This window comes from Xyrauchen texanus, chromosome 15, assembly GCF_025860055.1.
Source record: "Xyrauchen texanus isolate HMW12.3.18 chromosome 15, RBS_HiC_50CHRs, whole genome shotgun sequence".
Lineage (NCBI taxonomy): Eukaryota > Metazoa > Chordata > Actinopteri > Cypriniformes > Catostomidae > Xyrauchen > Xyrauchen texanus.
Genome location: NC_068290.1, coordinates 33,197,337 through 33,225,255, shown reverse-complemented (window position 1 = coordinate 33,225,255; position 27,919 = coordinate 33,197,337). Strand labels below are relative to the sequence as shown.

Sequence of the window (27,919 nt, the reverse complement as noted above, 5' to 3'; positions counted from 1 at the left end):
ATAGTAGCAGAAATCAGTTTAAACAGACTGCATCAATAGAGATACACTTGAGACTGATGTGCCCCATTTCCTCCGAAGCATTACCTGAGAAGTAGGTGCTAATGAACTGCTGATCTAGAAACGAATATCTTCACCTTCAACCCCCTGTTCGCTCATACAGACCTTAGACCAGCTGCCTGCTAATCTCTCACCTCATTCTGTCAGGTACGTCTCAGACTTTGTGATCGATGTGGACTGACAGAATGAGATGTAAACCAGGCTTGGTGTGCAGAGGCATGTCCGAGGACTGGCCTGCTTAATCACAATCCCCAAAGCTGAGAAAGTGGCACATCATTACCTCTGAGGCTGGCCTATATTTAGACAGGAGCCAAAAAAAGGAAATGTAGCCTAGCACCAGCCAATATACACATGCACACACACAGAAACATACACACAGCCAAAGTTTCCATCCCTGCATGATTAGAACAAAGACTAAGCCATAGGATAAGGCCAGACACCCATTTATTTCCTGTCTATTTTGCAGAAACCTCAAATAACTTGGGACTTTCTCATTTAGAAGCTCTCCAACCAGGCTGGTTAGTTTTACTCAATATACTCCACTCAATCATTGTGTTTTAAAGGTTGCTTGAAATGGTTAAAACATTAGAATTAGTCCTACAGTTTTGTAAATTATTTGTAGTATAAGAATAAAGAGGAACAGATAGTGGTGAGCTTGACAAGTTTATTTTTGTTTTAACATTATATACATTTACAATGGATTGTGGTTCTTCATTTTGCATTGAAGGCATAATTGGTCACCAGTCATACCACCAAGCTAGTTAGAATCTCTTGATCACTCTGCTGCCAATAGAATTAAAATGTAATGCATGACTGTCCTTGATCTAAAGTAGCTTATCAATCAGAATCTTTATTGGCTTCCACACAATTGAAGGTCAGTCGATTTTTTTCCACAACTAACGGCACTGGTACACATATACGCAATCACCTTGAAATGGTACTGTCATAAGTTACAGTGACATCTTCCCGGTGCCTTTTGTGGGGTACAAACCTACAATCGTTTAGGTACCAGTCCTGGTTGGTAACTCTGGGCTACATCTCTCATTTTATCCATTCTATGCACTGTGTAGTCTCGTCTTTGAATGCCTGTCCAGTTAACATCATCTGTTTACAACTGAAACATACCTTATGCAAGTACATAAATGCAAATGCTTCAAGGTATGCAAGTTCAATATCACGTGTCTTTCCGAAATGTCAGACACCAATTCATAATGTAATGCAAGTGCAGCGTTACAGCAAGGGGTACAATTGTGAAATTGTCTTCTATAGTAATTTTTCTATTTCAAGTTAACTACTGTCATGGCAGAGCAACAATTAGAAGAGTATCGTAGGCCTTCACCACACTAATGCGTTTTCGGTTGAAAGCACATTGATTTTGGTACGTTTACATCAAACGATGACATTAGGAAACAGAAAACAGATTTTTCTACCTAAAACGTATTAGTGTGGACGCGGCCTTATTGAGCATATTCGACTGGAGTCACTGGATTTGTCAGCCCCCCTGAGTACTGAAATGTGTTATCGCCACAGTTATGTGGATGATGTGCTTGCAATCCTTTGGCCAAGCATTTGTGTCTGCGTACTTGCATAGAGTATGTTTCTGGCCTTAATCTTGGCACAAGCAGTCTGAGTGATTGAGCTTGAAGAAATGTGGTGCTTTTGGGGTGAAAAGCTTTATGACTAGTTCTGTGCACCATAAAACACCTCTGCTTGCTCTGTACATGAGAGCAATTATGACTTTACTACTTAGTTGTTCAGTGTGACACTTTTCAGTTCCTGCATGTTAACGTGCGATAGTTCTGGTAATAGTGCGTATGTTGAGCTGTATGTGTTAGAGTTAAAAATTAGATGGGTTTAATGTCATTAATAATGCTGTGGCGAGCAGGGCGTGGCCGAGCGATAAGGATGGACGGCTAAGGGAGAATTATCACAATCAGCCGGGAGAGAGATAAGGAGAAGCCAGAGCCACAGTTCAGAGAGAGAGAGAGAGAGAGAGAGAGAGAGAGAAATGCACAAAGCTGTCTGTGTGTGCATGTCTGTGTCTATGTGTTTGAAGTGGCTGCTGAAAAGCAGTGAGTTTATTTTATGTGGTGCTGAATAGCACCCCGTTATGTGTGACACTGAAAAGTGTGTACAATAAGTGTCTTATGTTTGGATGTTCACCCTTCTACTAGACTTTATAGGAATTATAGGCTTAAGTGCAGGATCCGAAAGTTGGTCGTTTTGTCGCTATGGTTACACACACACACACACACACACACACACACACACACACACCGTTGGCGGTGCGCTCAAAGTCATCTGTCAATTGTGCAGTTACCCAAAATCTCGTTACTTAGCATGTAACGTTAGATACACTCTTCATCAGGTTAACGTTAGTTACGTCCTTAGAGAGGCTTGCAAAAAATATGTCCCTAAATAACTTATACCGTACGTGTGAGAAGAACACATGATAAACAACAATAATTCAGCAGATATATGATCTGTTTGGTCATGGGAGGTTGGAAAGGTTTTACCTCAAAGAGTTTGAAAATGGGTAGATAGCTTACCTTTCCCTGTGTTTATGCTCCAGGTGTCTGGTGAACGTTGAGGTGGTCCCGGCTGTCTCTGTCAAGCAGACTTTGCAGAATCTACATTTTGCCGAATGCTTCTTTTTATTTGACGATGTGCAGAAGAACTCGTGTTCTACGAAAGCAAATTTTATGACCAAGGAATTCACTGACATACTACTGACTGACTGTGCTCTTTACGCTCTACGCTACACTCACTCACTGAGGTATAATGTTATATGAATGGATGAGCGCCAACGGCTGTGTCACAAAAAAATACATGTGATTGGTTGCATTTGAAGGGCGCAAAATAATAATACTGTTGCATTATCAAACGTTGTGTCGTCGTGGATATTGTAGTATTGTATTGCTAAATCCCCCGACCACTATGTCGGTCTGAGACAGCGAGACCTAGACAAGACCAAGAGGTCCGAGACCAAGACAAGACCAAGACCAAAGACTGTCAAGGCCGTGACAAGACCAAGACCACGTAAAAGTGGTGACAAGACCGCTCTCAAGACGAGACATACATCACTACCGGCTACCGCTTCATCCTTTGTAAGAAAGGCAGAGGTCTGCCACAAATGCATTAATGCATTAACGCATGTGATTATAATATATTACTATTATGTTGAAATTAACATTAACTAAGATTATTAAATATTGTTAACTAATGTTGTTAACAAATGGAACCATATTGTAAAGTGTTACCCCCCATCCCCCGCCTTTTTTTATGCCATTAACACATTTACAAATTTGACATTCTGACATTTTATTCATCTCTGTGTGAGTTGTTAACACTGGTTTGAATAGGGTGGAACCTTTGCAGTGTGTCAGGCACACACCCAAAATACACACACAACAGCAATTCCATGTCATTGATCAAGTAATGGAGAAAGGACCTTTTAACCGTAATCTTTTCTACAAAACTAACCCAGATGGGACTTGTGTTAAGCCGCATTCACATAACCTGTTGGAGTGACGCATCAGCATTTCCCCAGCATCACGTTGCGCTTCCTACTTACCGGGCAATTCGGATGAATTATAGTTAAGAAGAGGACTGTTCAACTCGCCAATTACTGTAGCAAACTGGATAGCAACAATTACTTTTGTTGAGGATAAGGATTTAAAAGATTTAATACCCATCACAATGAATATGCAAACTACTGGGATTAGTTGTCAAGCTCCCACGTAGACTTTATGAAAACTTTAATGTTACTTGAATTTGTGCTATTTTCGTGCATTTATGTTTTATTTTGTGGAATCCTTTGTTTGGGAATTTTTTATAAATCGTTATCATCACATATTGTTTTGTTTTCTGTCCTAAAAAAAATTGGAATTAAATGTATTTTGACAGGAAAAGAAGTATACAGTATAGAGTCAAATTCCAGTTCTTTCATAATCTGCCATTAATCATGATTATCTATGAACAATCATGTGATAATCATGCTGCAAATTATCTCCAAACATCTCTGGCGGTGCTGTGAGTTTAGTTTGATTTATTTTCACGCGGTTAGCATGCATTGTGATTGCAACTCTGCATGTTCAACAAGACAGGCTCGTGTTGCACACCTCTGAACAAACAGCGAACCAGACACAGGCATTGACTTCTTTTCTTTTTTCTGTTCTTAAAAATATAATAAAGTGTGTTTCTACAGGTCACCAGCCTGTTGCGGGTAGATGAGAAAATTTACCCAGGCATGAAATACATTTTAACGGGGAGCTTGCAAACTGGATTTAGCCTTGTTGATTTTGGCGTGCCATTGTTTAATATATTTGCTGATTTTCCATATCCATAGTTTTTCCATTTCCCGAAATCGTCGATTATCTGTTTGCAATCAGCATCGGGATCTTTGTAAGACATTGTCGATATCCGAATAAATTGTCCTATCGCCCAGCCCTATTTGGATTAGCAGGGGGAAGTTAAATTTTTTGGGGAATTTTTCTGTTTTAAAAAGGACAGCTCTGCCTGAGCAGCTGTGGTCATCGGTATCCCACTGTTATCCATTATGTATATAGCATTGGGAAGTCCGATTCTTTTGTTAGTTTGTCTGTTCAAGTTTAAAGCTGAAGTGTGTTTCTGAACTTTAATGCTGTCACTCTAATTGGGATCCTCATTGTTTTCGTGCCAGATAAAAAGACCAACTTGGAATGCAAAAATGCTAGTTTCAAAGTAGCCTCTAGTCTTGTGAATACAACTTTGTTTCCAAATGGACTGATAAAAACCTGTGCACCCTGTCCATGAACTTTCTGTGTGTATGCCTTCTGGTGTGAGACTGAGATTAGCAGTGGGTCTGCACAGAGTTTTGTGTTGCCATTGGAGCGCTGTTCAAATCATCTACAAACGGCACCTGCAGACTTGCAAAGCAAAATAGCATCTGGCTCCTGTTGTTTTAGGGGGATTTCAGACTGGCAGTTTTGCCTGAAACAGAGAACAGTTCGCATAAAGAATTGGTAATATGAAAGCTATTTTGCAGAGTTGGGAGCGGATCGTGGTTCCGAACCCAAACATGTCCAGTATGAAAAACACCAGTGCCACAGGGGCTGGTGTAGACCTCTGTAAGCGGAATGAAAATGAGTCTCCGAAATAAAATACGTCACCATAATACAAACACACACATATATGTGTATGTACAGTATATTACACAGTGTAAAGTTTATGTGGGTATTGGACTGAGATGAGGGCATTGAAGAAGGTAGAATTAGTGGCAAACATGCAAGCCCACACACATACAGAATAACACATAGGTTTTGTGAATATTGGATTGTGATGAGGACATTCTTGTTCGGGAATAACACACACACACGGAGTAACACTCCCCATAAAGTCCCCTGATACTATATTGCACATGCCCCAGCTTGTGTTATATCTCCCTGCAGACAACCTTATCCTTACGCCAGGAAGTGGTGGGCAATTGAGCCTAATGACATAATCTGTTATGAAAAGCAATCAGGCCTAACTACTGCTGATTCCCTCATAAAGCTAATGAAATCAATAGCTGTGAAAATGTGCACTGCCCTCTCCATGTGCCTTTTAACTATAGGGTTTTCCCTGCATTGAAAATCAAAAATTGCTTTGGTGGCCTGAAATTTCACTTATGAATGTGTCGTCATCTCCTTTTCTGCACTCTTATTAGCAGCCAAGCTCTCCAAAAGTGTTGAAACACTAGCTGCGTTTACATGGACACTTTGTGTTTTAATCAGAATTAAATCATTCAGATCGATGATTCTGAACACACTGTTCACATTAATGCTGAATAAAGTGATTGATGTGAGCATTTATATGTATCAAGCATCAGATCGGAATTTCGGTTGTGATGTGTGTACACTGCATGATTATACAGCATTCCCTCACCATTTGAAGGGGTGTTCACAATTGACTTTGAGCACACAAAATTATTTCTGACTTCTCTAAAAATGAGGATATGATGTTACGCTTGGCAGCTTGTGGTTTTAATAATCAATACATCACAAATAATACATTAAACATTTTCAAATATACTATCTACTCATTTTCCAGCAACAATGAAAACATTCAGCTTTGAAATATACCACCTTTGAATTGAGCCAAGAGGTCAGTTTTATTTACCTGTTTCATGTGACATCATTAAATGACCTCGCTGCCATATAGAGTACAGCACCACACTCCACATACCTTCTATGTGCTGTGCTGTGGGATGTGACAAATGTCAGCAAAACCTTTATTTCTATTTATTAAGCTTATTAAAGTGATACTGCTTTTTACATAACAGAGACAAAATCACTAAGTCCAGCAGTGATGAAGGGGCAGAGCAGCGATTAAACACTTCCATTTATAATACCATGGCCATGTAAGATGTGTGACAATTGTAACATATTGTATAAAAAGCTATATAACATTACTATACAGTATATATTTAATTATTGGCTATACAGTATACAAACGTTGGTCATTAAACAACACATACAATTTTGAAGCACGTAATTTATTCACGCCACCAGACTACAATGTTAAAATATTTACACAGCAAGTTTATATAGAAAATGTTTTTTATTTTTTTATTACTTATTAACCATGCTACAAAAAGAGACAACATGTGTATGACAACATAAATAAAACACAATAGTAATAAAAATCCATGTATATTTGCATATGTTTGTTTACTTTCTGAAATATGTTTCCTGAATGAGAGATGTTTACGGTGATATTCCGCTGGGTTTGTGTTCTAGCCAGTCAAACGTCAGACTCTCCTGTTTACGGAGATGAATCGTGAATAAAATAGATTTAAATGTTAGAGAAAGTCAAATCTGGCAAACATTTCTGCTGACTTTCACAGATATGGCCACTGTGATGAAAGTGTAATGTGTGCGTGAAACGTCGTCACGCCATTGTACTAAACATGCACAGATCATTCCAGTTTCACAAAGCAGTCCGATCAAGAGTTTACATAGCAAACATTTTCTTTTTGAACGGATTAGAAAAGGTTTACACCATCCCTTGCAATCCGAATTAAATTTAAATCGGATGTGGCCAATTTAATCCAATTGACATGGTTACATGAGACTTTTTTATTTGGACTGAGCTTCTAGTCCAATCATAAATGGATTACCAGGGGCTATATAAATGCAGCTACTGTTATTTTCACCAATAAAAACTAAAACAAAAACTCTTTAAAAAATAATGAAACGTATTATTATCATTAACTGCAACAATATTTTCCGCTAAATGCAGCAACAATTTTAATGTATTATAATTGTTAAAACTAAAGCTTTGCTAAATATTTTCATTAATCTTAAATGGATTTACTTCATTTTTTATAAATAATTTCACACTTTGCTTTCTGTATTTGTGTCTATATATAAGCAACTAGCAAATAAAAGGCTAGAATAGCTGAACTAGGAACAGACTTTATTATGAAACTTATATTGGGATATGACAGTCGACTTAATATCAAATGAAATAACTCAATTTAAACAAACACTGCATACACTTGGCCTTTAAAGCTGCACAGCATTATGTATATAGTATATTTACACTGCAAAAAATGATTTTCTAGACAAGTATTTTTGTCTTGTATTCCTGTCAAATTATCTAAACTTTCTTAAAACACGATTTATTTACTTGTCAAGCAAAATGGGATAAGATATTAAGTCTTGTTTTAAGATAAATCTAACTAAATTTAGTGAACTTTAGACTCAAAACAAGAAAAAAAATCTGCCAATGGGATAAGCAAAATAAACTTGTTTTCCTTTTAAATTAAGTTTATTTTGCTTACCACAAAGTATGGCATTTCTCCACTACCCTGTTAGCACACATATGTCATGTATATATTTTCATCTGGAAGATGTAGACATATTTTTAGAATAATTGTTTATTCAGTAATGTGTCACTTGAGGTTTAGAAATAGTGATATATTGGCCGATATATTGACTAGGTTAAATAAACTGCTGATATTTGCCTATTTAAAGAGAATCGTCACCAAAATCATTATTTTCCAATAGCCTGCAACAGCTTGGCTGATTAACAGAAGTGATGAGTTTCCCACACATCCAAAATCTATCAGCATCATTGTTAATGAATAATGCACATTTGTATACTAAAAATATTACATTTTGAGTAAATATTTTGTAAAATTGGTGTTCATTTAAAGTTGAAGATTTTAAATAACGTGATTCTTTCCAGACATTGCACTTTTTTGCAAACTGGTTATTTAGATGTTCTGTGCCTTATTGTAAATTTTGTAACTTTTGTTTGACTTAGTTATTCTTTAAACAGGTGATATATGCAGTATTTTGTGATTTTCTTTGAAAAATAGATTATATTTTTATTATGAAAGTTTTTGACCTAGATTATGTTTTGATGTCAATGAGTGTACCTTTGCATGCTGTATGTGCTCGTGCATTGGTGAGGCTGTGGATGTATTAAGATCTTGCCATCTGGTGAGTAGGCAGGACAGAGAGAATGAGGATCAGGGTTCGAGAGGAGGGGGTGTAGCTATGAATATGAAGGCCTTGCCATAACTGTAAATATGTTATTAAAAACTAACATCTTGCAATCAGTGATCTTTAAAAACATTAAGAAATCTTAATTCTTCTCTTTTGGATAAGCTGGTACTTAGTTTCAGTCATTCTCCACTCATTATTCAAGAGTGCTGATTCATTAATGGAGACTCATCAAGACTATGAATAAATTATATAATGTTTTGCTTATATAAAGTTATAAAAGATATAAAGTTCCACGTTTGTGTTTATGAGTGTCTTTGTCTTCATGTGCTTAGAAGACTGATATGTTTTTTTTTACTCTTCTAGGGTTTCACAGGAATGAGGACATGAAGGCCATTGAAGTTCTGCCCATTCTTAAAGAGAAGGTGGCATTCTTATCAGGTGAGCCAAAAATTCACGTTAATATGTAAGGGATTTTTTTTTTTTTTTTAAGGTTTGTTACCATGTTTCTTTTCAGAGGATTAGTTCAAGAAAGTTTCTTGATAATTATTCTAGTAATCTAACCCTTGTTAAAATGGGATCAAATTGTAATACCATGGTACTTTGATATATTATATACAAAGCATTATTACCATGGTACATTGGTGAATTTCACAGAAAATGTCTTGGTCATAAAAAAACAACAATAATAACCTCTGTGAGTTGACGCGGTGAGAGGTGATCTCCACAAGTAACCGGAGTGCTATGATTACGGTTTTTATTTACCTCTGGTCCGAGCTCCGCCCTCTCCGGAACTACCGTTGCCAACATCACAGGGATCTCCTCCCTTCACAATTTCAGGAGGTTGAGGTGATATATTTGATGCGCTCCCCCCATCAGTTCATTTAACCTCATAATCGAGATCCCCCACTCGTCGTGTGACCTCAAAGGGTCCTTGCCACTTGGCGAGTAATTTAGAGCTCGATGTTGGGAGCAATACGAGTACCTTATCTCCCGGTGCAAATTCCCTTAGCTGAGTACCCCTGTCATACAGCCGGCGTTGGCGTTCTTGTGCCTGGAGCAAATTCTCCTGTGTTAATTGCCCCAGTGTGTGGAGTTTTCCTCGAAGATCAAAAACGTACTGAATTTCATTCTTACTATTCGAAGGTCCCTCCTCCCAAGCTTCGCGGATGATGTCAAGCACTCCGCGTGGGCGCCGCCCATACAGCAGATCAAACGGGGAAAACCCCGTGGAGGCTTGTGGGACCTCTCGTACTGCGAATAACAGGGGGTTGAGCCACTTATCCCAATTCCTAGCGTCTTTGTGTACGAACTTACGAATCATATTTTTGAGCGTTTTATTAAATCGTTCCACTAGGCCATTGGTCTGCGGATGGTACACTCTAGTGCGAATCGACTTTATGCCCAACAGTTCGTAAAGCTCGCGAAGTGTACTTGAAATAAACGTTGTGCCCTGATTGGTGAGGATTTCTTTTGGAATCCCCACCCGGGAGATTATCTTGAAGAGTGCCCCTGCAACACTACGTGCTGAGATGTTGCTTAGGGGCACTGCTTCCGGATCTCGCATTGCATAATCCACCAGGACTAATACAAAGCGATGTCCACATGCTGTCTGTTCTAATGGCCCGACGAGGTCCATCCCAATTCTTTCGAAGGGGACCTCGATCAGTGGAAGGGGGCGCAATGGCGCTTTTGGGGTGGCCGGTGGGTTTACCAGCTGACATACCAGCTGGCATGCCGCACACCACCTGCGGACGTTGCCGCGACTGCTCCAAAGGGAAGTCCCCCTCAGGGAATTCCCTGAGAGGAGGGGCGGTAGCCCCGCCACTTCCCTCGTCATTCCGACTTGTAGCGGTCGAGGACGGCCCCGGATCCGCCTCCCCTGCAAAGGCATCGCACATCTCCTTATTTTAGTGCAGGACCCATCCGTGCAAATTCCCTCTAATACATTTCTAAAGCCCGGCCAATCGGTCCCCAAAATCAGCGGATGAGTAAGGCGGGAACTAACCGCTGCCTCCATTCTATGATTTTTCACCAAGGTCACCATAGGATACTTGTGAACATCCCCATGCACACACCTCACCCTCACCAGTTTAGCTGTGCCCAAAGCCCCGGGTTGAACCAAGCGTTGGTGGATGGTGGTCTGATTACACCCTGTATCCAGCAATGCTTGGTAATTACCCCCCTTGATTCTTACCGGAATCCGAAATTTGTAGACTCCCATGGTCAGCTGGTCTCTGAAAACCTCCTCGCCTGCACGGGGCAGGAACAGGCCCTGGAGAGAGAGCAGAACGAAAGGGCAAAGGGGAGGTTACAAGAGACACAGGGGATCGCCGCCATGTGATCTTCCGCGAGCCGGGCGGCTGCCTCCAGCGACGCCGGGCGGTGGCACTGGACCCACTCCGCGTTGCGCGAACTGCTCCAGCACCACCTGGTCGATGAGTCCCTCGACGTCGCGGTCCCCCACTAGCAGCCACCTCCGGCAGGCTTCCCGGAGCCGTTGGTCAAAGGTGAACGGACGGTCGGTCTTCTCAAGCTTCATAGCCCGGAAGAGTTGACGGTTCTCTTCCGGGCTCTGACCAACCCGTCGCAGGATGGCTCCTTTCAGCTCTATATAGGCCAGGAGGCTCGTTACCGGCAGTTTTTGAGCCCCAAATCTCGGAGGTGCGTTCAAAGAGGTTCAGAAACGCTTCTGGATCGTCCGCTGACCCCACCTTCTGTAACGTAGGTGGGGGGAAAGAGGCTCGAAGGTTTGGGGTCGCTGCCTCCTGGCTGAGAAGACTCCGGATTGCATGCCGGTCCTCTGTTACGATCCTGGTCCTGCCGGAGCTCAAGCAGGGACTGTTGGTGGCTCTGATGTATTGCCGCAAGGGATTGGAGGACCTCCGCCAGCTGGGAGGACTCTACGGTGCTACTTCCTTCCATGACTTGGACAATATTGATCCTGGGTTTCAGCACCAGTGTGAGACTCGACTTCAAGAAGAGAAGGAGGACACAGGAAACAGGGCTTTCGAAATGTAGGTAAGGCTTTAATTGCCATTTTCTCTTATAAACATAAACACACAATGACTACAAGCGCATTGGGTCGGCTTGTCAGGTTCTCTCTCCCTCCTGGAGAATCTGTGGCTGCTTTTAAGCCACTCTCCCCGTGCTCACTGAAATTAGAGACAGGTGTTAAACATAATTTAGCTCAGGTGCAAGCGCCCTTACCGCTTTCTCTCCTGGACGGGCGCTTGACCACGACCCCGCTGCCACATATATATAATTATATTATTTATTTTATATATTTTTATTTATTGCATTATAGTAATAAGACCAAATAATTTTTTTTTTGTTTTTTTGTTTCATATGAAATTCTAAGTAATTTATTTTAGAAGTGTTCTCTGTGTTTCCAAGGGCACAGATTTCGATGAATTTTAATGAGAGAACACTTATTTGCAGTGACAGTCATTAACTCTCAGATATGTTTGCTCAAAGGCAGAGTGGCATCACTGGGGAATTGCAGTGAGTGTTGAGCTGGCTGCTGACCCAGATAGCTTACCAAGATCTTACTCTTTGGCAGGCCAAACTGCATATCGTCAGCTCAGCTTGCCTTAAGTACAGATATAACTCGTTTCCAATTTTGCCCTTTTCCACCACTGTATTTCAAAGATGAGAGTTTAATGAAGGTTGGTATGTACTGACTTTATGAAGCAATGAAATTATGAAGGTATGCAAGGATATGAAGGAAGAATTGTATTCAGAATTGAACTGTGTCCTAACTGGTGGTCGACATTATGTTTTTTTTAATGGCCGATGTCAATCTCCAGAGAGCAGGGTGGCCGATAGGATAATATAATGCCAATGCACCACACAATTTACATAGTAAATAACTTGTACAAAGAATTGCTATAGATATATATATATTTTGTTTTAAATTTATTATATAAAATGTATATAAGCTTTTATTAATCTTGTGTTGATTCAACAAAGCAATCAAAAGTTTAGCATTACAAGCATTATTTATCGTAGTGTACAAAAACGACGTCTCCAAGTGTCCAAAAGCCTCTCCAAACAAAAAACAAAAACCAAAAAACAAAGGCCGTTAGTTACACATGCAAACACAAGAATGACTAAACGTTTGCATAGCATGCAGACATGACTTTAGTTATGAAATTTCACAGAATCAGTGCCATTTGACGATTTGAGTCTGCGTCATTTACTTGGCCATCTCCTGGTGGACATATGTAACAGTAACCAATAACACGTGTCTCTGCCAATATATGGATGATTTTTGCACTGATCTGAACACAATCCGATTGGTAAAGCATTCCTTGACACTACATCATTCCCAATGACATCATCTGATTGTCAGGGATCAATCAGGTTCATTCACACCCACTGCACAAGGATCACAATCGCCTGAGTATTAACCACCTGCACCTGTCATCTAATCCAGCACCACTGAGCACTACAAAAGAGCACACTTCTCATCCAGTCTCCGTCGAACCTTGAACTAGGAACCGACCTGCTAACTCTCTCTCTCTGTGATTCCCAGACTCGTGACTCATCAGTTCCAGTGTGACTCCACAGTATTCCAGCAAAAGGACTTACCTGCTGCTTCTTTCCCTAGACCCCACGTTTCCTCCTGGATTCTCCCCGATTCTCCTGTGATCCTTCCCTGTGTTTCCCGGTTGGCACGTCCTTGCTATATCCAAGCAGATCTCTACAACATTTCATCCCACGATCATTCCTCTGCAAATCATATCCTGCATCTGTCCGTTTCATCTGATGCTCACCTGCCATTGAACTATTAAAGCTTTCTGAATCCTATTTACCTTGTTGTCCTCGTGTATATCCTGACACTGATCCAGGAAAGCTAACTTTTTTTGACAATATTGGAAGATGCCAGATATCCAGATGCTGTGTGCACATTGTGTAAATGATCCCTGCATTTGATTGCCTTGTGTGTGGGCTCTGATGCCATTACATCACACAATTTAATATAGTAAATAACTTGAACATAAAATAGCAAAAAAAAAAAAAAACATTTTGTTTTTTTTTATTAAGCAATATATATATATATATATATGTATATATATCACACGAGCAAGAGTGCGATATGGCCCTACATCAGCACGCAGGCCGAGTGCAGTAGATCAGAATCTGCCGTTGCTGGTTCAAACCAAATGATGCATCCAAGCCTCCGTTAGTAATTCAAAAATGTCACTTCAGAAATAGTATCACAGCTTGTGCTGTTTCTACCAAGTTATTGGATAAACAAGGATGAATGTGTGTGTGTGGGTTTGTGTGAGTGAGTAAGAGAGTGAGAGAGAGAGAGAGAGAGAGAGAGAGTTGGAGCGTGTGTGATCACCTGTTGCCACACCCACACAGAAATGCTGTCAGCTTTCTGAAGATCAGCTTTTTCAGTGGTAATTCTCCCTATTTCACGTTAGCCGGTGTGCAGGAGTCTTTCACTATAGAAACTGCAATGTCCTCCCCCATTTGCACATCACAAGCCGATCAACTATTCAGCCCTTTTCGGTGAATCTCACCTGCAAAATTCGAAAACTTTATTTCCAGGTTTAATTTATATTTTGAATAGACTCAGATGTTTGAACACCACGATGTGGGTTTATGTTTTCTCTTTTAATCGTTTAATGTAATTTTGAGTGTGATTAGGGTTTAAGGACGGTGTGGAATTTCATATAAATAAAATACTCTACTCCTCTCTCGCCATTGCTGGCGTGCCAGTGATTACCCCTCCACTTGCCATAGGTTGCCGACCCCTGGATTAAATATTAACCTCTGTGAAGAAATGTTGCTGATTTAAAATAAAATGAAAATCATTCCCCCAACATATGTCACAATGAGAAATTTTACCCCAACTTAATATTAAATTATGCTAAAATTCTGATGCTCTTCGTGTCAGTCAGTTGACATCAAAGGTTTATCATTGAGAAGAATGCACTTGCTGTTTGTGTCAGATACTTACACCAGAGGGTACTTTTGGTGTCTATAGATTGACGTGCTGGGCTGTTGCACAAGCATCAGTTTTTGGCATTTAAAAGTTACAGGTAACTGTTGAGGAGAGAGAGATGGCAGGGAATGTCTCAGGTTATTTAACTGTAACCCCTGTTCCCTGATAAAAGCAGAACGAGATGCTGCGCTGACTTAGCGCTTTGGGAACAACTTTAGGTGTGACCAGCTGTGAATATGTGTGCAAAACATCAATAAAACTGACCAGAATTTATAGCCTCTGCTGGTGACATCATTGGATGCACCTGTAGCAGGGCTATAAATAGATGCGTCAAAGGTGCATCATCAGGTATTTTGTCTGAAGAGCAGTCCTGGGGCATCCCAGTGCAGCAATGAAGCGCAGCTTTGATGTTGCAGCTGACTTAGCACTTTGGGAACGAGAACACCATGCCACCGCACTGTGGCTGTCCGGACCCCTTACGGTTGTGTAGTTGTGCTCACAAGAGCGTGAGAGGTCTCAGACATGAGCTTGTGATGTTGACTCAAGGACATAAGAGCCCGGAGTGGCATGAACATCCATGATTCTGGAAATCATATGAATGTGTGCGGAGAGGACCAGCCTGCCACATCACAAACATGCTGCAGAGGGACACCTCTAGCCAAGGCTTTAGAGGAGGCGACCCCTCTGGTAGAGTGAGCCCTGATACCTACTGGCAAATCTTGACCGCGCGCCTCGTAGGCCAGGGCAATAGCGTCCCTCACCCAATGCGACATAGTCTGCTTTGTTGTGGCCGCCCCCCTGTTGTGGCCCCCATAGCAAACAAATAGTTGCCCTGACTTACGCCACTGGCTAGTGCGGTGGACATAAGTCTGAAGGGCATGGACTGGACAAAGTCTGTGATGTCTTTCCTGCTCCGGCATTGAAAACACAGCCTGTAGATCCCCAATTCTTTTTAGAGAAGTAATTGCCATAAGAAAAACCATCTTGAGAGTCAGAAGTTTATCAGACGCTGACTCTAGAGGTTCGAATGGGGTCTCAACCAGACCCTCAAGGACTATTGCTAAGTCCCATGAAGGGATCCCGGTCCTAGCAGGAGGTCTCAGTCGCATGGCTCCACGAACGAAGCGAGCAAGCAGAGAATGTCTCCCCAACGGCACCCCGTCAATCAAGGCGTGACAAGCCGATAGAGTGGCCACGTAAACCCTGAGAGTGGCGGGGCATGTGCCTGCTGACAATTTTTCCTGCAGAAAATCGTGAACTGAAGCAATCTGGCAGTTAACTGGATCTGCATTATGTGCACTGCACCATCTTTCAAAGACATCCCATTTATTGGCGTAACTTCTTCTAGTAGAGGGAGCCCTACCACTTAGAATGGTCTCAATAACTTCAGGAAAAAACCCAGTGTCACTCAGTTGGTACCCTTCAGGGGCAAAACATGAATGTTCCACAGCTCAGTCCGGGGATCAGATATTGTCCCCTGTGCCTGAGACAGAAGGTCCCCCCTGTCCGGAATCGCCCAAGACGAGCTGTCGAGGAGATACATTATCCCCGAGAACCATACCCTGTTCGGCCAGCGCGGCGCTATCAGTAAGAGGCAGGACCCTTGCTGGCGAAGTCTGGCCAAGACTCCTGGGAGCATAGAAAGGCGCATTCTGGGCCATGAATGCACCATCGTGTCCAGACCCAGGGGACATTGAGGGGACATTGCGCTGTCTGATGAGAGGCGAAGAGGTCCACATCTGCCCTGTAAAATCTCACACAGATTTGTTCCACTATCTCGGGGTGCTTCCACTCCCCATCGGTATTTTCTGTCTGGACAGTAAATCTGCTCCCACATTCAGGCATCCAGGGATATAAACTGCCCTGACTGACAGGAGCTTGCCCTGGGCCCAAAGGAGAATCTGACATGCCAGAGTGTACAGCTGGTGTGAACGTAGACCTCCTTGATGATTTATGTAAGAGTCTGCTGCTGTGTTGTCCACCCGCACTAGGACATGGCAGCCTCTCAAATTCTGGAGGAAGTATATCAGGGCCAGAAATACAGCCATCAACTCAAGGCAGTTGATGTGCCAATCGAGCTGATGAACCTCCCATTCCCCTAGAGCTGGACGACCACTTAATACCGCTCCCCAGCCTGTCAGGGAGGTGTCTGTCATTAGCAACTTGTGACGACAAGACGCACCTAGAGTGGGACCCAAAGTAAGGAACTGGGGTCTGAACCACATAGAAAGGGAACGAAGCGTGTGGCGCGTAATCCTTATTAGCCTTAGGGGACTGGCCCTTGGATGAAATCCCCTGGCTTTTAGCCACAACTGAAATGATCTCATGTGCAGAAGGTCCAAAGGGATCACCGAGGACGCAGATGCCATGAGACCAAGTATTCGATGATACTGATGAACAGTGCAACCTTGGCCTAGCCTGACTTTGCTCAGGGTGTTCTGAAATGGAACAATTGAAGCGGGAGACAATTGTGGCCCCATCGTGATCAAATTCCATACAAAGCCCAGATAGGTAATTCCCTGAGTGGGAGAGAGAATGCTCTTTTTGACGTTGAGTCCAGAGAAACCAGATGAGATGATATCCCTGTGCTGAACTGCCAGTTCTTGAGACTGAGCTAGTATCAGCCAGTCATGTATGTAATTCAGAATGCGAATGCTCTGGAGTCACAAAGGAGCCAGTGCTGCATCCATGCATTTCGTGAATGTGTGGGGTGATGGGGCTAGGCCGAATGGAAGAACCCGATATTGGAAGGCTTCACCCCCGAAAGCGAACCTCAGGAACTTCCTGTGCTCTGCCAGAATTTCTATATGAAAGTATGCGTCCATGAGATCGATTGTGACCAACCAATCGTGACGTTGGATTTGGGACACGACCGTCTTGATAGTTAGCATCTTGAACTTGAACACCCTGACTGAGCAATTCAAGCCTCGAAGATCTAAGATCGGACACAACCCCCCACCCATCTTGGGAACCAGGAAGTATCTGCTGTAATAACCTGACTCTTTCTCTGGAAGGGGAACATGTTCTATGGCCCCTTTGGCCAAGAGATTTTGCAGTTCTTTCCACAGTAGACATGCTTGCTCCAGTTTCACGGCAGTGGAAATTTCCATGCTGCCAGGTTCTCTGAGATGGGTAATAATTTTGACACTTCCTGTTGAGGGGATGTCGAGTGTTCCGTGTCCTGGACTGTGGCAGGAAGCAATGGTACACCCAACATTTTGCTGGAAGCCTCTAAATCCCGAAACACCAGAGACGGCGTAAATGGTGAGGTTTTGTGGGGGTATCGTGTGGGTCAAGGTGGATGATACATGCGCCCGTCCCGAGGGGGGCTACCCCCACAAAGCTGGGAGCAAGACCGTCAGGATTTTTTCCTCTTTGAAATGACTGCCCTGAGGTCTTACTTTGGGGGCTGCTGAGGGCGACGAGCTGGTCCCCAGTCTCTACAAGGGGGAGCACGACTCGCCACGCTTTGTTTCTGAGCCTCCCTTCTAGAAGGGGCGGGGCTGGGTGGCCGACGGCCCCTCCCCCTGATTGTGGCGAGGAAGGAATTGCCCAAAGGCTTCCTTGTGATTTTTCGCCTCCTGGAACCTGGTGATAACTACATTCACACACAGTTTTCAGTGACACATTTTCTTGCTGCAAATCGCTGTGTGAACGTCACTGTAAAGTACAAACTATTTTATTCAGAAAAGTTTTTTTTTTTCTTGTTTACCGTATAATTTGGCCATATTGATCCAAAATATCTATATGTAAGCTGAACATGTTGTGTCTCTCAAGATTAGCCATTGTCTTATATTACTAATGCTTTTAAAATGATCTTTGGTGAGGCTCTGTTTTTGGTGTGGCTCATGTTTGGCTGGAGTTTTTCCAGAATCAGATGTACAATGTGTTTGTTTGACCTGCAGGTGGAAGAGATCGTCGTGGAGGGCCAGTTCTCACATTTCCAGCCAGGAGTAACCATGACAGAATAAGACAGGAGGACCTCAGACGACTCATTGCATACCTTGCCAGCATCCCAAGGTACTACTTGTGTGGGTTTTTGTCTGTGTGTCAGTGTGTGAGTTATTAGGCAAACTGCATAGCTGTTGAAATAGATCAGGTGCAGTCAATGGAAAAGACAGCACAGGTGTGGAAGCCAGCCAGCTACTGTAATAATGAAGATACAGTAGTCACAAATGTGTCCATGTCTCTTAACCCTAAGCTGATCAAGGAAAGATAGTTTAGCAATCGGTCTATTTTTGCCCAATTCATTTAAAATTGCCAATTCAGAGACAAGTGGTGATTTTCAATTGCATTGTAAGTGCAACAGTATTTTTCACAGCAATTATTAGTAGTGCTTGCTCTTCTTGTCGAGAAGAGGTAAGAATTACTTTTCTTAGCAATCAATCTTTTTTTGCCTGGAGGGTGTTAAAACGGACAAAAAAGTCTGGAGATATATCTAATATCAAAGCATGTATGCTTTGATATTGCTTTGATACCCCCCCGGGTTTCTGGTTTAATTAAACATCACATGGCCAAATTGTCTTTCCTCTACTGTGTCCTTCTGGAGTTAGCATTGATTTGACTCTTTGTGATAATCAACCATCTCCATGTGAATCTCTGCTTTCAGCCAGAGGGATCCAATTCTGCACAGTTCAAAACTTTATCTAGGTTAGCATCTGCCTTTGGGTTCGGCCAAACTTTACTCCTGTTCTGGTATCCATAAGCATCATTGTTGAGCCACTATTGCACAAAATATGTGATTGTTTGAAGAGAAATAATGAACTTCTGACCATTTGCTTGGAGATTCAGTATTATGTTGGATACCCAGATGGTTAGGGAAACAAGCAGTTCAGGGAGGAAATATAGACGCTTATGACTTGGTTTTTGATGTCTGGTTTGTTTCAGGGGTGTAGATACTATATGCTGTTTGGCTTGGAACTGCATTTTTTTGCGCCACACTGGTCGACTTCCATCCCTCTTCCATTTCTCTGAGAATGTTCTCTTTTCTTTCTCTTGCTCTCTCATTCTTCTACAAGGAATTCTCTGGGTTCAAAATAAGTTCAAAATTTGGAATGTCAACATGTCCATTAGTTTGTAAAGACAAACACATTGTTTTTACAGTAATGCACTCAAAATAGAAGTCTAAGGGGCAAGTGTTTGGTATCATTGTAAAGAAAACTTTTCAAATTGTTTAACGGTATAGATTATGATAAATTCTGAGACTCTGAGGCTAAGAAACTGCTGGAAAATCACAAAAAAACTTGAGACAAATATTTTCTTTTTTTCTTATTTGACATTATATATCTTTGGGTGTAAATAAGGTAGCCCTGAAAAACTTTAGTTTTGTTCTCAATCATGTCAACTGTAACTGTGAAAAAGTTTGTGTTGATTTAAGAAAGCAATGAAAAGTTAAAGCATTACATTGGCATTACGCTTTCGGTTTTGGTCATAATGACTACATGCATTGTAAAGTACAGCTTCTAAGCTTTCAAACAAAACCTATTTTGTGTTGGTCATGTAATTAATAAGTTTTTTTTTTTTCTCAAGGGCCCATCTGAGCTTAAAGGGTTCAATATTGTATATTAATTAAAAAAATGCACGTTGTTTCAAAAGTAAAGACACAAGGAATTACCATTATATGTGGTAACTAGAGCTGTCAGAATTAATGCAAGTTAATTTTTTTTTCAATTAACACATACATTTTGCTTAATTATGATTAACTCTTTTATCAATAATACAGCATAAAGAGCCTACCAGCTTGGCATAAAACTACATAAAGGCAGTTTTACACGGACACAATAGGTGGCAGGCTTTGGATCTTGCTGCTTCTTGTTTGTACAGGCGTTCCATTCACATGAGAAGCGTTGCGAAATGCGTCAGTAGAAGTGCAACAATGCCCCCTACTGCTTCTGCTCAGATACTGGGTCTCTGAGGTGATTACTGTAAATATTGTATTAGTTTTCATGTAAGTTATTGCACATAAATAAAATGGCACTACTTTCTCCAAAAAAATGTGTTATGACTAGAAATATTGTAACAATCTATATATTTTTTTATTAATGTAAAATGATATCAAGGTTAAATAGCTACATAATATAAATGAATGAACATTACATTTATATACACAACACTCAAAGCGCATTACACAGTGAACAGGGGACTCTCCTCAACCACCACCAGTGTGCAGCATCCACCTGGATGATGTGATGGCAGCCACAGTGCGCCAGTACACTCACCACACACCAGCTATTGGTGGAGAGGAGAGAGTAGAGTGATAGAGCAAATTCATGGTTGGAATACAATATAATTGTAAATATTGATGCCGTCTTGCCATCTGTCCCCACATTTGATGAATTCTGCCTTTTTTAATGACTATAAAAACAGACTGAATTACTTAGTTTTTATTGCCAAATTGATATAGTATAAATAACATCACATCAATCATTAAATTGAGGGGCAACAAATGAACATTAAAAATCCACAAAACACTCATGGGAAATAGTGTTTTCTGTTTAACTAAAGTTAATGTTTCAGACACCTGTTACAGAAGAGAACATTTTAGTAGATGGTCCATGTCCCATTTGTGTATATCGCAGTCATTTGTCTTCCAAACATAAACTATGCAAGTACCTAGAGTATATTTTCAGCTGGTACACCGACTTGGCTGTTTTCCTATTTATATCTCTATAAATGCTCAAAGAAACATTATATAGCTCAGGAAATTCAGCAACAGTGAGTATATTTGTCTCCATATTGTTTTTAACTGCATAAAAATTAAATGTTGTTTGATTAGTTGGTTGTGAATAAATTCAGCTCTGATTGGTCAGTGACAAGTGGCAGCCACGGAAAAATCTAATATTTTTATCATGCGCTGTGTGCGCGCGCAAGCAGTCGTGCATAAAAGAAACTTCAGGTTTCTCGTGAATGAATGAACGAATCCTGTTTAAAACCGCCATTATGCGGCGGTCCAGCATTTTATGGGCAGAACTGTTGTAGCATGCTAGTTGACTGTTACCAGGGTTGGGAGGGTTACTTTTGAAATGTATTCCACTACAGATTACAGAATACATGCTGTAAAGTGTAATTTGTAACTTATTTTGTTAGATTACTCAAGGTCAGTAACATATTCTAAATACTTTGGATTACTTCTTCAGCACTGGTAGATTTTTTTACTTGTTTTAACTATAAAATCTCTGCCAGTACAGTAAGACAAAATACACATGTTAAAAATACATTCTCTGAAAAACCTAAATATCTTAAACAAGATATCATCTTGTTTTACATTTTTTTTTATATTTTTAGAGGAAAACTATACAAAGATTATTATCAAGAATACAATTTTGCCCTAATATCAAAGGACTTACTAGAAAAAAAATTATTATGATCTAACGTGAATTTTCTTGATTAAAAAAATATGATCGTGTCTGGTAACATGTGCATGTAAAATGGCTAGAAATAGCATTTTAGCTTAGCATAACATTTACAATTTACACAAGGTTTATTTCTATTTTTTGTGCTCCAAACTTACTTCAAACGTAATTCTCTGTCTGCTCGTATGAATGTAACACATCATAAGAAAGTGTTTCACCGCTGTTCAAATGCACTTTGGATCACATCATTTATATGTATAAATTTATTATTTAGTTTATATATTAATGATTTGCCATTGACTTGCCCGGAAGTTCACATCCAAATGTACGCAGATGATACAGTTATCTATACCCATGCAAAATCTAGGGAACAAGCGGCAGTAAAACTTACTGCAGCTCTAACTAAAGTATCAGACTGGTTAACTCTCAACTGTCTTAGTCTTAACGTAAGCAAAACAGTGGGTATGTATTTCTCTATCAAGAAGAGTGTTATACGACATCAGCCTGATATCTGTATTATGGGAGAGACAATACATATTGTTGATCATTTTAAGTATTTAGGATTAATTATTGACTCTAACTTAAGTTTTAAAAAACACATAAAAAAAATATCCAATTGTGTCAGAGCTAATTTGGCTAATTTTAGACATATAAGACATCAGTTACCAGTAGCTGCAGCTAAATTGTTTTTACATACGATGATCTTTTCACATTTGTCTTATTGTTCTACAAGCTGGTCACAGGCGGGTGGGATTACGATACAACCCTTATGTACCCTTTACAAACAAGCGGTGAAAGTGTTGGATAAAAAAACGAGAAACTCCCACCATTGTATCATTATAAAAAATACAACTTATTAACCTTTGACAGTTTTTTAAGCTTTGCTGACATGTGCCTGATGTATATAAATTGATACATGATCTTGCACCACCCCACTCAAGCAATGTGTGTCATTTTGCAGAGATAATGTAAGGGTCACCAGGGCTTCTGTGAGAGGTGACTGTTACACTCAATTTAGGAAAACTACATTTGGACAATCAGCTTTTTCATTTGCAGTGGTTGAAAAGTGGAACTTAATCCCGCATTATATTAGAGATTGTGCAAGCCTTAGCAGTTTTAAAATGTCTGTAAAGACTTGGCTGAAGATGAATCAGATATGTGATCATTGACTTTTTTTATATATATTGTATATTTGTATTCTGGTTTTTATGTAAGTACTGTGTGTGTATGTTGTCTTTTTACTTTTCCTTGCTCAGGGACCACAGATGTAAATTAGCCGTATAGCTAACTTTGGTACAGGGCTTGAACTGTGCATGGTCCCTGACAAATAAACTAATAAATAAATAATAATAAAAAAAAAAATGTTTTCAACCTGAAAGGACTAAATATTAAATTAAACAAATGACAATAAAATGCAAAGTAATTTTTTCAGTAATCGAAATACTTTTTGAATGTAAACTTATTGTAATTACCAATGATTTAAATTGTAACTGTAGTGAAATAAAGTTACTTATATTTTGTATTTGAAATGCTTAATCCCGTTACATGTATTCCATTACTCCCCAACACTGACTGTTACTCTCTCTCTCTCTCCATGATAGAGCCGTGTCAGTTGTTATCAGTAAATAAAATAATCTCTGACAGCGCTTCCCTGTCAGTGATAAAATTATGGAGAATGGGGCTCTTAGTGCTGTTTTTAATGTACAAAACAAGCCCAAATGGGAATTTATTATTTTTCAGTCTATGCAAGGTGCATTGTAATTACCACAGCAGCACACTAAATCTTAACTATCACCAAAAAGCAGAATTAGACGTGTTTGTTTGCAAGTGATTTTCACGGTGAGTTCAAAGCGGCGCTCGGCACTGGCATTGACACGAATCATGAACGCAGCTTCACTATTGCTGTAACAAAAAAATGGCCTCAGTCTTTCACCAGATTAATATTGTGGAGGATGAGAGTTTAAGAGATTAAACACCCATTTCAATGAATATACAACCTATGTGGAGACTAGTTCTTTCAATTAGTCAAACTCCCACTTAGACGTTGGTATACGTTTAATGTTACTTGAATTGGTGCCATTTTAGTGCATTTCTTGTGGAAGCCTTTGTTTGGAAAATGTTAATAAAGAGTTATATTGTTATATATTGTTTTGTTTTTCTTTCCTAACAAGGAAATAAATACATTTTGACAAGAAAAAAAGTATATATAGCACTTTGCGATTAATCGAGATTAATTACAAAAGATGATGTGATTAATCACGATTAAAAGCAATTATCGACTGGCGGTGCTAGTGTTAACATAAGACTAATGCAATAAAATTGCTTGTATGTGCATAGTTACATCCAATATTTGTAAAACTAGTAACTTTTACATGATATGTGTATGGATACCATAAAGGGGCTGTTTAGCCTACTGTATGTGGAGCAACCTTCACCTCAAGAATTACATTGATATGCATAATTAGACGTTCATCCGCCTAGACCAGTAGTCCCACAGCTAAAAGGGCGATTTTAAACCAATTCACAACTAAAATAAAACATTTGAATGGACAAATTATTCTAAGCACTTTTAACAAAAATACAAGCTTTACATTTCTATGTATTCATTTACGGATTGCCTTTCCCCATGCAGAGACTTTCATTGTAAGAACAATACCCTAAGCTTTTTGTTTGTTTTTACAAACTGAGGGGCAAGTTGAAATTGTTGAAATTGACTTACTGTTGTTTTGACCCCTGGAAAATTCTTTTAAGCCTATTATGTAATTGCTGAATTCTAAATTCTCTGTCTTTTTCTCAGTTTTGCTTATACTAAATTTGACATGTCCATCCATACTATCACCCCAAATCAATTTATTCCCCACTCACGCTGTCTCTCTGTCTCACTCAACTCATCCCTCTTCATTCTGTGTTCTCTTGCACCACCTCTTCCTCCACATCTCCCCCCCCCCTCTCTCTCTCTCTCTCTCTCTCTCTCTCTCTCTCTCTCTCTCGCTCTCTCTCTCGAATGATTTAGAGTTGTTCAGAACTCACTGCTGTTTAAGAGTCAGCACAGGAGCAGTGCAGCTGTCGATATGAAAACACCCTTGAGTTAACAGGCTGTTTTTCAAGATAGAGAGTTCCTTAGTTTGCTTCTTTTTTCACTTGTATTTATTTGTTTATTTTCTTGTGCAGCAGTTCTCCCAATTTAGCAAGAAAGGTTTCTTTTTTTGTATCTTTTTTTATGAAACCTATTGGGGTAAGTGCTATTTTTCATGCAAGCTCCCTACACTCAATTTCTGATATCTATATTAGTCAAGAGGGATTTGTAGATTAATTGTAAGCTACACCTCTCATTTACCTCTGCCTAAAGATGCGAGTGTCAGCGGCTTGCAGAAGAGCTGATGTTATGTTTTTGTTTGTTTGTGTAGTGAGGAGGTGAGCAGACATGGCTTCACGGTCATTGTGGATATGCGAGGATCCAAATGGGACTCTATCAAACCACTGCTGAAGATCCTGCAGGAGTCGTTTCCATCCTGCATTCACGTCACACTCATCATCAAACCTGACAACTTCTGGCAGAAGCAGAGGACCAATTTTGGCAGTTCAAAGTTTGAATTTGAGGTAAGACAGGTTATACTTGTGAATTGACATAATAATAAGAAAAAAGCAGGCGATGCTTAAAAGTTCTGTTTTTGGTGCATTCAATTAGATATTTGTTTGAAATCATGAAATACATTAATTTACCAGTCATTTCCTAGGTCTAAATGTAAATTTGGCATTTTAGTTTATACTCTTGAAAGTACATAAAAGAAGGTGACTTTGACTTGGGACAAAACTGACACAACAACTTGTCCTAGATCTAAATTTAAATTTCAGGTAAGGCGGTTTACACTTCTGAATATACATTAAAGAAGCTGTCTGTAAATGATAAGTTCTGTTTTTGGTGTATTCTATACAGTGGATTGAAATCAGAAAGATTGATTCTTCCAACTTTTCCTAAATCTATCATCTCAGATTGTTTTTTAAATCTATACCTGTTTTTACGACAGTGTCATTTCTTGGAGATTTACAGTAGATAACACAATTTAGGAATCTTTTACTGGAATGTTCCATGGTGCTGGTGTGAAAGTGGAGCATTTGAAATGAGTTCTGACCTATTTCAGATGTGAACTGAGAGGAAGACACCCACGAAAGTGTTGGACTTAATCTGTAGCCTTAATCTCCCAATGGAGCCTTCTCAAATGACCTTATCCAGCACAGCTTATGATTAAAAGGTGTTATCACATTGTAATAAAAATGTAATATATGACAAAATGCATACTGATTATTTGTAACTGCATCACAAATCGCATTTAAAGTTGATTCAAATGGTGAACAGAGTGTCTTAAAGTTCTCTCCTTTGTCCACCACACAGTCTCAAGAATATAATGTCCCCTCATGTGTCTGCTGTTGTCTTTAAAAACATCAGCTGTAGTCTCTTGAATGTTTTTCTGGCTCCCTTTGACTAAAGCGTTCATTGAAATTTAAGATTCTGCACTATTTCAAGGTCAGTGGTCAAATATAAGGAAATGTGTGACATTGACTTTGTTAACCCCTTTGTACAAAATATCAAATTTCCATTAAAGCACACAAGATGCTCTTTGAAACTTTCTCAAATCATGCTGGATAACATGGATCATCAGGTTTTGCACAAACTTGTGGAATCCATGTCAGCTTGAATGCATGCTGTCATTTAAGCAAAAAGGAGACTTAAATAAAATAAAAATACTAAGAAATTCTGAAATCAATAGTAGTTTTCAGTTAACCCAACAGCTCAGATTATTATGCTGATGATGTTATTTGTAATAGAATAACATTATATTAAATGAGGAAAAACATGCATTTTCCCTAGTGGCCTTAGACTTTTGGACCTCATGTATGTTCACAATATGAATATCAGTCTTCTTTTGTCCTCCATTTAGACCATCATGGTGTCCCTCGAGGGCTTGACCAAAGTGGTCGATCCCTCCCAGCTGACTCCAGACTTCGAGGGGAGTCTGGACTATGACCATGAGGTGTGGATTGAGGTTCGATTGGCCTTTGAGGAGTTCACGAGCAATGCCACTCGCGCCCTGGCCCGTTTGGAGGAGCTCCAGGATATGGTGTCACAGCGTGAGCTGCCATCAGACCTGGATGGGTCTCGGCGAGCCATGGAGGAGCATGCCTCTCTGAAGAAGAAGGTTACTAAAGCTCCCGTAGAGGAGTTGGATTCAGAGGGCCAGCGTTTGCTCCAACGGATCCAGAGTGGTGATAAAGTCCGAGGAGACATCCAGGGTTTAGCTCTCAAAGTCCAGGCGCTGCTGGATAAACTCCACGGCACACGCCAACATCTACAGCAGGCCTGGCACATGCGAAAAGTCAAACTGGATCAGTGCTTTCAGCTAAGACTCTTCCAGCAGGATGCAGAGAAGGTGGGATCATTTACAGTAGTTGATACTATATCAGGCTTAATGGGTAGAACTGGAATTACTGGGAATCAGAGGTCCCAAAATGCATTGTAGTAGTAGTAGTAGTAGTAGTGGCAGGTGTACAGTGCCTGATATGATGTGGTCCTTGTTGGTCCTTAAACAACATTTGTATTAATCATTCTGAGATTTTAAGGTTACGGTCAGGCTTAGGAATATTGGTTGGGGCTTGAACAACACTCTTCTCTCTTATTTTAGGGTTGTTAATGGTTAGGGTTGGGGGTTAGGGTTAGGAATAATCCTGGAAAAGAATGTTCTTGGCAAAATCACAGTCATCATAAAATAATATTGAAGATACTTCCTAGGAGGATACTTAATGCTTGATTTAAAAAAAAAAAAGAATGTGTTTTTATTTGACATTTCTTATGAAAAGGTATGGTGATAGTACCATTTTATATATATATATATATTAGGGCTGTCGATTTAATGTGTTAATTCAGTGCGATTAATTGTACAAAAAATAACGCGTTAAAAAAATTAAACGCATGCCCACGGACCATAATAAGGAAGATTCCTAGAAATCCAAACTTGTAGTACCACCTGTTTACTCCAGAGGGCAGTAAGTTAAATTTCAGCTGTATAAGCAACGCGCAGTTT

At 40.2% G+C, this 27,919-nt stretch overlaps 1 protein-coding gene across 1 annotated transcript in view; it reads left to right on the top strand.

Annotated features, from left to right (window-relative positions):
• Positions 1-27,919, top strand: part of triob (trio Rho guanine nucleotide exchange factor b) — a 168,925-nt gene that overhangs the window by 35,906 nt on the left and 105,100 nt on the right. The window contains exons 2-5 of the mRNA XM_052143761.1: positions 8,895-8,969; positions 18,393-18,507; positions 25,247-25,439; positions 26,780-27,268. Coding sequence (XP_051999721.1) covers positions 8,895-8,969; positions 18,393-18,507; positions 25,247-25,439; positions 26,780-27,268 — 872 coding nt within the window. The remainder of the gene's footprint in view (positions 1-8,894; positions 8,970-18,392; positions 18,508-25,246; positions 25,440-26,779; positions 27,269-27,919) is intronic.